The 14,289-nt window shown below is 41.9% G+C and overlaps 1 protein-coding gene across 11 annotated transcripts in view; it reads left to right on the top strand.

Moving 5' to 3' along the window:
* The window catches only part of OFD1 (OFD1 centriole and centriolar satellite protein), a 91,937-nt gene that overhangs the window by 37,327 nt on the left and 40,321 nt on the right, over window positions 1–14,289 (top strand). For 9 of the 11 annotated variants that reach the window (XR_004348146.1, XR_004348147.1, XR_004348148.1 and 6 more), the window contains exons 15-18: window positions 492–603; window positions 9,229–9,834; window positions 10,318–10,438; window positions 11,803–11,903. Coding sequence is in view for 5 of the 11 variants with exons in the window: in XM_032620744.1 (XP_032476635.1) it covers window positions 492–603; window positions 9,229–9,834; window positions 10,318–10,438; window positions 11,803–11,903 (940 nt within the window). In the remaining 6 variants the exon portion in view is untranslated. The remainder of the gene's footprint in view (window positions 1–491; window positions 604–9,228; window positions 9,835–10,317; window positions 10,439–11,802; window positions 11,904–14,289) is intronic. The other 2 variants (XM_032620745.1, XM_032620746.1) reach the window with 2 other exon arrangements.

Consider the following 14,289-nt stretch of genomic DNA (forward strand, 5'->3'; position numbering starts at 1 on the left):
CTGCATAGACGTGTGAACTTGGCACATGCCACACTGCTGTGAGTGGGATTTATTTTAACATCAGATATCCCTTAAGGTGCTAACGGGTGTCCTTTCTCCTCTGAGAGAACTGTCCAGTGGTCATGTGACTCTACATTCATAATAGTCACAAAATCCAGAGGCAAGCAAACTCACACACAAAATTCTCCAAGTCCTGATGGTGCCCACAGTGGAAGTGTCTCGATGCTCACCCTGTGACTTGGAAATACTGCTGCCCTCTCTCTGGTGTCTTCCCATGCCCTGGAGTAGCTGCTCTGACGTGCGTGTAAGAAGAAATGGAAACTTGCGTCATCGGTCGTCATTTTAAAGGGACCCTGTGGGTTACGGGTATAAAGCTGCTCAGAATTGGCAAAAGAAAAAGAGAGAATAAGCCCAATGAGAGGATTGTTCCCTTTGAAGTGAGCTGTGATTTGTTTTATGTTGATTTTTTTTTCTTCTTTAATTCTCTGCAGATTGAGCACTCTGCCCAGCTGAAGGCCCAGATATTAGAATACGATGCTTCTGTCAAGAGGTTAACTGTGCAGGTTACCAATTTAAAATTGCAACTGAAACAAACTCAGATAGGTTAGAGACATTTTTAACCTGTGTGTGTGTGTGTGTGTATGTGTGTGTGTGTGTAAAACTTCTGACATTTGTGGAAATGTAATAATTGTTACTCATTGAATTTTTAGTAATTCTCATAGTAGAGGTAAAGCCATAGAGCCATGGGCCATCTTAGAAGTCAAACTCCCTGTCCATTTCACAGATACCAGCCAGGTCATCAGCTGAAGTGACTTGCTTTCACAGGTGCCCCATGCTTGGGGGAGCCTCATACCCCAGATAGGAAAGGTGTGGTAGTGATGCAGAGGCCCCCAAATTCTTCCTGGACCTAGGTTTTCCTGTTTTATTTGCTACCCTGATAATAAGAGCAGTCTACTCTTCAGTGGTTTTATATACTCCTTGACAGGTGTATATACCTGTGGGAGAAGCAGAGTGCCCTGGCAAAAAGAGGGCTGCCGCTGGAATCAGAAAATTTGTTTTGTACCCCAATTTTGAAGTTAGTTGTTTGGCCTTGGACATGTTGCTTTTAACTTCCTTGGGCCTCAGTTGCCCCCTTTGTAATGAGGATAATAATACCTTCTGTGCCATGGAGGACGAAGGGGAAAGGTGATTGGCTCCAGTACAGTGCCTGGGGCATATGAAACACTGGGGAGATGGCCACTGCTACCATCTGATTACTATGTCTTCCTGTGGATGCGTGACATCTGCCCCTCCTCCTTCATAACAAGTGTTTCAAGGCTTAGACACTTCCTTTAGCTGCTTCCAAGCTCAGTGGAAGTTCCTGAGTGTTCGTGATTTTGAGCCTTCTTTAGTTCCTTCTTCCCACTCAGGCCCTTGGCCCCTTCTCCCCACGCCACTTTTATTGTGGTCTCTTTACTCATTTCTGCTCTTTCCTGTTCCTCATTTTCTCTCCACAATTCTGCCTTTGCCAAACTGCCCACAGCTGAAACCTGTACCAAGCTCCTGTCATTAGAAATAGTTTAATGAGGTTGGAAGCTTCTGGAACATAGGCATCACAAGCATCTGTCCCGTGGCATCATCAAAGTGGCTTTGCAGGAGAGGAGTGGTCACATTTACTGGCTTTGCATTAGGCCCGCGCAGTGGCTCGATGCCTCACTAACTGGGGGATTCAGCCGCAGTCCCCCATCCATGGCATGGGAGCCGTGAGAGTTCTGGGCCCACAGTGGTGACCTGACCGCATGTCCTCCTATCTGAGACTCAGGCCGTATGCAGTGGATTTTGCCGCAGCCCTGGGGGTTCGGGGGCGGCATCCTGTAGTGCGACGCGTTCATTATTTTGAAGTCAAATGTGTGAACATTCATGCTGGGTGAAATAATTAAAGATTATAAATGGGTTTATATCAGCTCAGGTCAGATTTTTCAACCACATGAGTTCAAGTCTGGTTAGGCTTTGTCCCCTAATACATTGTAAATACCTTTTCAGTTCTCAAAGCTTTTAGATTTCAAGGTCGTGCATAATGGATTGTGAAATAATAACATGCGTTACGAATGAAGGCGTATGAAGCAGTAGCTGGTCCACATGAGCTCTCAAGTAGATGTTAATAATTACTGTTATGACCATGCTTTCACAAACTATTTTTTTTATTTTTATTTATTGAAGTATGGTTGATTAACAATGTTAATTTCTGCTGTACAGCAGAGTGATTCAGTTACACGTGTATATATATATTCTTTTTGATATTATTTTCCATTATGGTTTATCATAGGATACTGAATATAGTTTCCTGTGCTATACAATAGGACCTTGTTGTTTATCCATTCTATATATAATAGCTTACATCTGCTAACCCCAACCTCCCATTCCATCCCTCCCCCAACTCCCTCCCTCTTGGCAACCACAAGTCTGTTCTCTTTGTCCATGAGTCTTTCTGTTTTGTAAATGTGACACAATTGAACACATCTTAGATTCCACATGTGGTATCACATGGTATTTGTTTTCTCTTTCCGACTTACTTCACTTGGTGTGATATTCTCTAGTTGCATCCATGTTGCTGCAAGTGGCATTATTTTGTTCTTTTTTTTTTTTTTTTTTTTACAGCTGAGTGATATTCCATTGTGTGTGTGTGTGTACCACATCTTCTGTATCCATCCATCTGTTGATGGACATTTAGGTTTCCATGTCTTAGTTCTTGTAAATAGTGCTGCTATGAACTTATGGGTGCATATATCTTTTTGGATTAGAGTTTTGTCTGTATACGTGCCCAGGAGTGGGATTGCTGGATCATATGGTAATTCTATTTTTACTTTACTGAGGAACCTCCATACTGTTTTCCATAATGGCTGTACCAATATACATTCCCACCAACAGTGTAGGAGGGTTCCCTTTTCTCCACACCCTCTCCAGCATTTGTTATTTGTAGATTTTTTAATGATGGCTATTCTGACTGGGGTGTGGTGGTACCTCATTGTAGTTTTGATTTGAATTTCTCTAATGATTAGCGATGTTGAGTGTCTTTTCATGTGCCTATTGGCCATTTATATTTCTTCTTTGGAGAAATGTCTACGTAGGTCTTCTGACAATTTTTTGATTCTGTTGTTTGTTTTTTTGTTGTTGAACTATATGAGCTCTGTGTATATTTTGGAAATTAAGCCCTTGTTGGTCGCATCGTTATCAAATATTTTCTCCCATTCTGTGGGTTGGCTTTTGTTTTATGGTTTCCTTTGCTGTGCAGAAGCTTGTAAGTTTGATTAGGTCCTGTTTGTTTATTTTTGCTTTTATTTCTATTGCCTTGGGAGACTGACCTAAGAAAACATTGGTACGATTTATGTCAGAGAATGGTTTGCCTGTGTTCTCTTCTACATATTTTATGGTGTCATGTCTTATGTTTAAGTCTTTAAGCCATTTTGAGTTTATTTTTGTGTATCGTGAGAGGGTGTGTTCTGACTTCATTGATTTATATGTAGCTGTCCAACTTTCCCAACACCACTTGCTGAAGAGTCTGTCCTTTTTCCGTTGTATAAGTATATTCTTGCCTTCTTTGTTGAAGATTAATTGACCATAGGTGTGTGGGTTTATTTCTGGGCTCTTTATTCTGTTCCATTGATCCATATGTCTGTTTTTGTCCCAATAGCATGCCGTTTTGATTACTGTAGCTTTGTAGTATTGTCTGAAGTCTGGGAGGGTAATGCCTCCTGCTTTGTGTTTTTGCCTTAGGATTGCTTTGGCAATTCTGGGTCTTTTATGGTTCTATATAAATTTTAGGATTATTTGTTCTAGTTCTGTGAAAAATGTCATGGGTCATTTGATAGGGATCGCATTAAATCTGTAGATTGCTTTGCGTAGTATGGCCATTTTAACAACATTCTTCCAGTCCAAGAGCATGGGCTATCATTTCTATTTCTTTGAGTCATCTTCAGTTTTCTTTATTAATGTTTCATAATTCTCAGCGTATAAGTCTTCCACCTCCTTGGTCAGGTTCATTCCTAAGTATTTTATTTTTTGAGGTGTGATTTTGAAAGGTATTGTTTTTTTACATTCCCTTCTGTTATTTCTTTGTTAGTGTAAAGAAATGCAACAGATTTCTGTATGTTAATCTTGTATCCTGCTACCTTGCTGAATTCGTTTATCAGTTCTGGTAGTTTTTGTGTGGCATCTTTAGGGTTTTCTGTATATGGTATCATGTCACCTGCATATAGTGACCATTTTACCTCTTCCCTTTCAATTTGGATACCTTTTATTTCTTTGTCTTGTCTGATTGCTGTGGCTAGGACTTTCAGTACTATGTTGAATAGAAGGGGTGAGGGTGGGCATCCTTGAGTTGTTCCAGATTTTAGCAGAAAGGCTTTCAGCTTTTCACTGTTGAGTATTACATTGGCTGTGGGTTTGTCATAAGTAGCTTTTATTATGTTGAGACATGCTCCCTCTATACCCACTTTGGTGAGAGTTTTTATCATGAATGGATGTTGAATTTTGTCAGATGCTTTTTCTGCATCTATTGAGATGACCACGTGGTTTTTGTCTTTTCTTTTGTTGATATGGTATATCACATTGATTGATTTGCGTATGTTGAACCATCCTTGTGAAGTTGGGATGAATCCCACTTGGTCATGGTGTATGATCTTTGTATGTGTTGTTGGATTCGGTTTGCTAATAGTTTGTTGAGGATTTTTGAATCTATATTCATCAGAGATATTGGCCTGAAGTTTTCTTTTTTGGCGGTGTCTTTGTCTGGTTTTGGTATCAGGGTGATGGTGGCTTCATAGAATGTCTTTGAGAGTGTTTCCTCCTCCTCAAATTTTTGGAAGAGTCTGAGAAGGATCAGTATAAGTTCTTCTTTGTATGTTTGGTAGAATTTGTGAGTGAAGCCATCTGGTCCTGAACTTCTGTTTGTAGGGAGTTTGTTGACTACAGATTCCATTTCACTTCTAATATCCGTCTGTTGAAATTCTTTATTTCTTCTTGATTCCATTTTGGTGGGCTATATGTTTCTAGAAAGTTGTCCAGTTCTTCTAGGTTGTCAAATTTGTTAGCATATAATTGTTCATAGTATTCCCTTAGGGTTTTTTGTATTTCTGTGGTATTGGTTGTTATATCTCCTTTTTCCTTTCTTTCTTTTGTTTCGTTGGGTTCTCTGTCTTCTTGGTGAGCCTGGCCAGAGGTTTGTCAATCTTGTTTACCCTTTCATAGAACCAGTTCTTGGTTTTATTGGCTTTTTCTATTTTCTTAATCTCTATTTTATTTATTTTCTCTCTCATCTTTATTATTCCTTCCTTCTGGTGACTTTAGGTTTTGTTTGTTCTTCTTTTTCTAATTTTTTTAAGTGGTAGGTTAGGTTTTTTATTTGACACTTTTCTCGGTTTTTTTGTTTTTTTTTTGAGGAAGGCCTGTATCACTATGAACTTCCCTCTAAGAACTGCTTTTGCTATGTCCCATAGATTTTTTATGGTTCTGTTTTCATTGTCATTTGTCTCGAGGTATTTTTCAATTTCCTCTTTGATTTCATCACTGATCCATTGCTTTTTTTTTTTTTTTTTTTTTTTGCGGTATGTGGGCCTCTCACTGTTGTGGCCTTTCCTGTTTGCGGAGCACAGGCTCTGGATGCGCAGGCCCAGCGGCCATGGCTCACGGGCCCAGCCGCTCCACAGCACATTGGGGTCCTGCCAGACCGGGGCACAAACCCACGTCCCCTGCATCGGCAGGCAGACTCTCAACCACTGCGCCACCAGGGAAGCCCGATCCGTTGCTTTTTTAGTAGCATGTTGTTTAGTCTCCATGTAATCGTTTTTTCTCATTTCTTTTTCTGTGGTTGATTTCTAGTTTCATGCCATTGTAGTCAGAAAAGATGCTTGAGATAATCTCTGTACTCTTAAATTTGTTGAGGCTTTTTTTGTGCCCTAGTATGTGGTCAATCCTAGAGAATGTTCCATGTGCACTTGTGAAGCATGTGTATTCTGGTTTTCTTTTTGTTTTGTTTTGGATGTAGTTTTCTGAAACTATCAGTTAAGTCTAACTGTTGTGTTGTTTAGTATCTCTGTAGCCTTACTGATTTTTTTTTTTTTTTTGTCTACAAGATCCATCCATTGATGTGAGTGGGATGTTAAAGTTTCCTACTATTATTCTTGTCAGTTTCTCCCTTATGTCTGTTACTATTTGTTTTATGTATTTGGGTCCTCCTGTATTAGGTGCATATATGTTCATGTCTGTAAAATACTCTTGTATTGATCCTTTTATCATTGTATAGTGTCCTCCTTTATCTTTCTTTATGGCCTTTGTTTTAAAGTCTATTTTGTCTGATGTGAGTATTGCAACCCCTGCTTTCTTGTCATTTCCGTTTGAATGAAATATCTTTTTACATACCCTCACTTTCAATCTATGTGTGTCCTTTGCCCTAAAGTGGGTCTCTTGTAGTCAGCCTATTGTAGGCTCTTGTTTTCTTTTTAATCCAATCTGCCACTATGTGTCTTTTGATTGGAGCATTCAGTCTGTTTACACTTAAGATGATTATTGATAGATATGTATTTATTGCAGTTTTAAGCCTTGTTTTCCCATTGATTTTATATTTGTCCATTTGTTTTTGTTTTTCCTCGTGTGGTTTGATGATTTTCTTTTGTATTATGCTTACGTTCTCTTGTTTTTGTTTTTTTGTGAATCTGTTGTATGCTTTTGATTTGTGGTTACCCCGTTTTCAAGTATGTTAACCCCATTCTGTATCTACTTGCCTTAGACTGGTAGCCATATAGGCTGAAACGCATTCTAGGAAATGAAAAAATAATCTACATTTTCTTGATCTCCTCCCCCACATTTTAAGATTTTGATGTCCCCTTTTACATCTTTATATTCATTCTTTTGCTGTTCATTGTGGTTACCGTCATTTCACAGAAATTTTTTGATTCTTTTTTAATCTGTGTACTGGCTTATTTAGTCGATTTGCTTTTTCCTCTTTTCTATTTAGAGAAGACCTTTCAATGTTTCCTTTAGGATAGGTTTAGTGTTGCTGTATTCTTTTAGTTTTCACTTGTCTGAGAAATTCTTAACTTCTCCTTGTATTCTAAATGATAATTTTGCTGGGTAGAGTATCCTAGGTTGCAGATTTTTCCCTTTCAGGACTTTGAATCAATCCCTCGCCACTCCCTTCTGGCCTGCAGTGTTTGTGTAAAGAAGTCAGCTGATAGCTTTATGGGGGTTCCCTTGTAATTAGCTCCTTGTTTTTCTCTTGCTGCTGTTAGCATCTTCTCTTTAACTTTTACCATTTTTATTATAATATGTCTTGCTACAGGTCTCTTTGGGTTTACATTGTTTGGGACCCTCTGTGCCTCCTGCACCTGGATATCTGTTTACTTCTTGAGGTTTGAGAAGTTTCAGCCATAGTTTCTTCAAATACATTTTCGATCCCCTTTTCTCTTTCTTCCACTTCCCTATTATGCATAGATTGGCACACTTTATATTGTCCCATAGTTCTCTTATATTGGTTTCATTTTTTTTTTCATTTTGCTTTCTGTCTGCTGTCCTGATTGGGTGATTTCCATTATTCTATCTTCCAAATGATTTATTCTTTCTTCTGCATTATTTGTTTTGTTGTGGCCATGCTGCACAGCTTGCGGGATCTTAGTTTCCTGGCCAGGGATTGAACCTGCACCCTTGGCAGTGAAAGCACAGAGTCCTAACCACTGGACCACCAGGGAATTGCCTGTTCTTTTGCATTATTCATTCTACTATTCATTGCCTTTAGTTCAGTTTTCGTCTCGGCAAATGAGTTTTCTAATTTTTCTTGGTTCCTCTTTATAGTTTCTAGTTCCTTTTTACAGTACTCTGCATTTTTGTTGATATCCTTTCTTAATTCCTTCAGTATTTTCCTCATCTCCTTTTTGAAATTGGTGTCTAATAAACTGAAGAGATCTGTTTCATTGTTTGTTCTTTTAGGGGAATTTTCTTGGTCTTTTAACTGGGAGTGGTTCCTCTGCTTCTTCATTTTACTTATATTTCTCTTATTCTGTGAGTTTAGGAGAATCAGTTATCTACTGTGGTCTTAGAGGGCTATTTATATGTGGCATCATCCCTGTGTAGCGTCTGTGGATTTCATATTTTTTGGCGTGAGAGCCATTTTTAGTATGGATGTGGATGCCTGTCGCCTCTTTTCTCAACGTGTGCTGGTCGTTATCCCCTTGATCGAGGGGGTGTGCAGACGCAGCAGCTGCTGCCCAGTCCTGGAGTTCTCGGCAGCAGTGGGGTCTCGTGCAGCCCTGGAGCACACAGTGGGAGCAGAGGCAGCTTGCAACTGCTCCTGGGGCCTGGGAAGGCAGCTGTGGTGGCTTGCGACCACTCCTGGAGTCTGGGAGGGCAGTGGTGGTGGCAGCTGGAGACTGCTCCTGTAGCTCCTGTAGGTGGTGTCCTGCTGCCTTAGAGCGTGCACAGCGAAAAACGCTGCAGTGGTGGGCCCCACCCCTCCCCTCCCCTCGCTCACGCCCCCCCTCCCCTCGCTCACCCCCCAAACAGTGGCACCTGGCTTCCTCTGCCTACACCCTCAGGTGTGGTTGCATCAGACTTCAGCTCCTTCAGGCTGTTTCCACGCAGCCCACCCCAGTCCTCTCCCTGGGTCTGATCTCCGAAGCGTGAGCTTCAGCACCCAGCCCCAGCCCACACTGGCGGACGCGCATCTCAGGCTGGGGAGTACAGGGTGGTGGCACAGACCTTTTGTGCAGGTCTCTCTCCATCCTAGCTGCTGCAAACTGGTTGCTGCGTTCTCCTCCAAAGCTGTCTGTCTGTCCCAGCTGATCTCCGTGCCGGTGAAGGGACTTCCTGGGGTGCAGGAACCTGGCCTCTTTCACAGCTCCCTCCCAGGGTGCAGGTCCTGTCCCGATTCCTTTCTCACTTTCTTTTTTCTTTTGTCCTACCTGGTTGCATGGAGATTTTCTTGCTCTTTCAGATGTCTGAGGTCTTCTGCTAGCGTTCCGTAGATATTCTGTGAGAATCATTACACATGTAGATATATTTTTGATATATTTGTGGGAGGAGGTGAGCTCCATGTCCTGCTCTTCCACCATCTTGATTGCTCCCTCCACAAACTGTTTAATGTGCCAGTTTGCCCTTATTACTTTGATTTTTCAGAAAAGAAATTCTCAATAAATTTTAATTTGATTCTCCACCTTTTCCCTTCCTGTCTCACACTGTCTGTCTGTTTGTAACCCGTAGCTCTGGAGAATGAAGTGTACCGCAACACGAAGCAGTCTTTGTTACATCACTCCATCAGTGGGTTAATGAGTGGCAAGGAGGGACCTCGTGATGACGACATAAGCGGGGATTTCTTGAAAAATCCTCTGAGACAAGAGGAACTGATGGCGGGCCCAGTTATACCACAGATCCCCAGTTACCCAAATGCCAGCACAGAGAGTAGTTCCCCCGATTCCGACCTTGAGTTTGTAGCCAATACCACAGCAAGGGTGAGAGAGCTGGAGCAAGAGGCCGAGCGCTTGGAAAAAGCTTTCCAAAACTACCATCGAAGGGTCATTCGGTGTCCCGCCGAGAGCCCATCGGCAAACAGGAGCCTGCCCACCCTGCACCTGCTGAGAGCTCTCAAGAACGCCCCTGCAGGTGCTCCTGAGAGGTGTGTTTTTGCAGAGGACAGAGTTGCCTCTCAGCAGCCTCTGTTGAATGTGCACAGAGGGGACGAGAGTGAGGCACCTGACGTGCCAGGCAGCACAGCCTCAAGGTCACACAAGGACACGGCCTCCAGACGCCTCTCCTCCACTCCCCTCCCCAAAGCAAGGAGAAGCCTTGATAGTGAGATGTACCTGGAAGGTAAGCTACTGCCACAGGGGTTGGGGATGCTCTGGATGTGGGTGGGTTGGTCCTCATCGGCCCAGGATGAGGACTGTAGGAGCGCAGCCAGCACAGCAGCAGGTCGTGGGAGCCGGGCCCAGGAGAGCCCTGCCTTTGAACCGCGGGCTCCTGGGGAACCACGGCGTCTGCCCCGAGTCGCAGTTGGTGTGGGAGGCCGTGGGACAGAGCGTCAAGTGCCGGCATATTGCTCGGCACAGAAAGGTGCTCAGAGACTGGCACTGGCTTTGCCTTGGCTGCCGGTTAGTTTCATGTGTTTTCTTGTTACCGCTGCGGTTTCATTCAGGTGCCTGAATTGTCAGTTCTGTGGATCGTTTACACAACTCCACTGTTTGCAAGGATGATAGAATTCATTTTCAAAGTAATAGAATTCTTTAGAAACCACACTGCTGTCTTCTCCACACAATCTGTAACATACTCACCCTGGTTCCTCCTGCCTTGTAGGTCTGGGCCAGTCCCCGGCCACTGTCCCCTGTCCCGACAGAACGCCACAGCCTTCACCTGCCGAGTCCAGGTACAGCCTCTCTGTGCACTCACTCTCCAGCCCTGCGGAGCAGAAGGCCGGGTATGTACCGCCTTCTGCCCAGCCTCTGCCAAGGCTGGTTGCTGCCTATGATCTCGGTCATGGCATGTTTGGGTCTTCTAGGTGATATTAAAGACTATGTGGCAGTATAGAATTTGCAGTCAGATTGTGAGATGTGTGATCTTTGAGAATCATCTGAATTACCTGGGGGGGAAAACACTCCTTTTAGCAAATGAGTAATTTTTACTCGTTTGCTAAACTTGATGTATAGAATATATACTATGGATGGGCTTCCCTGGTGGCACAGTGGTTGAGAGTCTGCCTGCCGATGCAAGGGACGTGGGTTCGTGCCCCGGTCCGGGAAGAGCCCACATGCCGCGGAGCCATGGCTGCTGAGCTTGTGCGTCCGGAGCCTGTGCTCCGCAATGGGAGGGGCCACAACAGTGAGAGGCCCGTGTACCGCAAAAAAAAAAAGAAGAATATGTACTACGGTATTAATAAGCATTTGCATAGTTCCATGAATAGACTTGGTTTATAAAGATAAAACAGATGTACAGACTCTGCAAAAGCAAATAAATTCAGTGTAAACTTAAAATAGTTTCATACATCATTAAAAAGTCACAGATACTTAGGCATTTAAATATAAGCAAATAAGGTTCCACTTTGTAAATCATTGAAATAAATTCGAAAGTGGTAGTGGCTCCTAGGATATGATGGCTGAAGCAGGATGCGGTGGGTGTGTTGAGAAGCTCAGGGGAGGGAGGGGCAGGCTGGGATTCGAGTCACATGGGGGACTCCTGCCTGTGCCCAGTCCCCGTGGCAGGAGATTCTGACTCCTTCGTTCTGGGCTCAGGCCTAGGCATCTATGTGTTGATGCAGTTCTACTGTACAGAGTTGAAAACTGCCACATGTGCCTGTCCTGGTCCTCAAGTATGTAATATTTTTTATATCACTCCTTCTGTGCTAAAGCCAAGAGGAGAGGCAGGACACACATGGGCCGAGGTAGGCCACTGTGGTGTGTTGCATCTTTAGCTGGCTCATGCTAAAGGTGTGCACAGCTTTTCAAAAACTTGTCAAAAATTTTTTATAGTTCTTTTAAAGAAAAAATTCCTTCTAGGAACAGCCTTGAGAGTGCAACGTTATTCTTTGTTAACAGTGGTAGTACCTACCTCACAGCATGAGGTGGTCTGGAGGAGTGACTGAGTTAAAGTATATTAACTGTTTGGAATGATGCCTGGTGCATGGAGAGCGCCCAGTGCACCATAGCTCTTATTCTCTATGAGTGCACGAAAAATTAATTGTCTGAAGCACTTTCTTGAGTCACAAAAGGCTTTTTCATCACCCTGTGCTCTAGTGTCTTATATTATTAAAGCTTCACATTCTTGAATTTTATTCTTTCCATCCAGTCTTTATCAAAGAGAAACAGAACTTCAAGACAAAAGTGAATTTTCAAATCTGGACAAGCTAGCTTTTAAGGATCATGAGGAATTTGAACTGTCTTTTGAATGTAAGTTTAAATATTAATACTTGTTTTTATAAGTTCAAAATGTAGAAAGTTTAGTTTTGGCAAAACATACCCATTGTTCTAAAAAATAAAGCAGTTGCAAATTAGGACACTCATGATAAAACCACACATACAGATACAGTGCCTCATTTTTGTATCAGAAAGATTTTCAGGTTCTGAGTTCCATTTATTAAAAATTTCAGGATAACTAATTGCAAAGTCGGAACTAAGCCCATAAGTGAATCCTTAATTTATGAAGTTTAGGATTGCCTCAGGTTTAAAATAAGTGACTTCTTAAAATTTGCTTTTTTTTTCCTCTTTTATGGAATGTGAAAAAGTTATTATTATGTTTTTTGAATTATACTGATTCCATCAATTGCCTCAGATTGAGAAAACCCTTTCTTAGTTAGAGAATGGAGGTAAAAGAGTATTAGCTTAAGGGCTTCCCTGGTGGCGCAGTGGTTGAGAGTCCGCCTGCCAATGCAGGGGACACAGGTTCTGCCCCGGTCCGGGAAGATCCCACATGCCGCGGAGCGGCTGGGCCCGTGAGCCATGGCTGCTGAGCCTGCGCGTCCGGAGCCTGTGCTCCGCAACGGGAGAGGCCACAACAGTGAGAGGCCCACGTACTGCAAAAAAAAAAAAAAAAAATTAGCTTAAGAGTCTAGAAACTGGTGTCCTGACTTTGGCCCTGCCTTACACTGAAGCAGGAGGCTCTGAGATAGAACAGTCTAAAATAAGGATGTAGAGTCAACCAGCTCTGAGGTTCTTTCCGGCTTGGCAAGTCTTGGGTTTTTTTTGGTTATAGAAGCTTTATTCACGATAGCCAGAAACTTGAAACAACCCAGGTATCCTTCAATTAGTGAATGGTTAAACAGATGATGGCAAATCTATACCGTGAACTACCACTCAGCAATTAGTGAAACAGACTGTTGATACATGCAACAGTTGGCATGGATCTGCACGGAATTAGCTTAGTGAGAAAAATCAATCCTAAGATTACATACTATAGTAACTAGTTTATATAAGATTCTTTTTTTATTGAAGTACGGTTGATGTACAATATTATAGAAGTTACTATGTACAGTATAGTGGCTCAGAATTTTTAGAGGTTATACTCCATTTATAGTTACTATGGAGTATTGGCTCTCTTCCCTGTGTTATATTGGGAAGCCTTTTTTTTTCTTATTGGAGTATAGTTGATTTACAATGTGGAGCTAATTTCTGCTGTACAGCAAAGTGACTCAATTATATGCATATATACATTTTAAAAATATTCTTGTCCATTATGGTTTATCCCAGGAGATTGGATATAGTTTCCTGTACTCTACAGTGGGACCTTGTTGTTTATTCATTCTAAATGTAATAGTTTGCATCTACTAACCCCAGACTTCTAGTCCATCCCTCTCCCTCCCGCTTACCCCCTTGGCAACCACAAGTCTGTTCTCTATGTCTGTGAGGCTGTTTCTGTTTCATAGATAGGTTCCTTTGTGCCATATTTTAGATTCCTCATTCAAGTGATATCATATGGACTTTGTCTTTCTCTTTCTGACGTACTTAGTATGATAATCTCTAGGTCCATCTATGTTGATGCAGATGGCATCATTTTGTTCCTTGTTAGGGCTGAGTGGTATTCCATTGTATATATGCACCACATCTTCTTTATCCATTCATCTGGCGATGGACATTTAGGTTGTTTCCTTGTCTTGGCTATTGTGAATAGTGCTGCTATGAACATAGGGGTGCATATATCTTTCTCGATTCGAGTTTTGTCTGGGTATATGCCCAGGAGTGGGATTGCTGGACCATATGGTAATTCTATGTTTAGTTTTCTAAGGAACTGCTATACTGTTTTCCATAGTGGCTGCAACAACTTACATTCCCACCAACAGTGTAGGAGAGTTCTCTTTTCTCCACACCATCTCCAGCATTTATTATTTGTAGACTTTTTAACGATGGCCATTCTGTGTGGTGTGAGATGGTACCTCATTGTAGTTTTGATCTGCATTTCTCTGATACTTAGTGATGTTGAGCATCTTTTCTTTTTTTTTTATAAATTATCCCAATATGTGATTCATTGATATTTAACTTATAATTTACAGAATACTTTGATTTACGTATTATTTGGTATACCTGATTCTGTCCTTACTCTACTAAAATATGTTCTCAACAAAATAGAGTGTTAAAACACAATCAAATAATGATATATCACTCCTCTTCTCAAAACCCTATACTGGCTTCTCAAGTATCCCACTCAGATTAAAAGTCCAGGTCCTTACGCTGAGGTTACCATTTCTCTCTGTGGTATTCACTGTCCCCACAAATCTTCCCTTTTTGCCTATAAAGGGGTCTCAAATTATCACCATTAGTATTACCCATTCAGTTCAGGGTC

This window comes from Phocoena sinus, chromosome X (genome assembly GCF_008692025.1).
Source record: "Phocoena sinus isolate mPhoSin1 chromosome X, mPhoSin1.pri, whole genome shotgun sequence".
NCBI lineage: Eukaryota > Metazoa > Chordata > Mammalia > Artiodactyla > Phocoenidae > Phocoena > Phocoena sinus.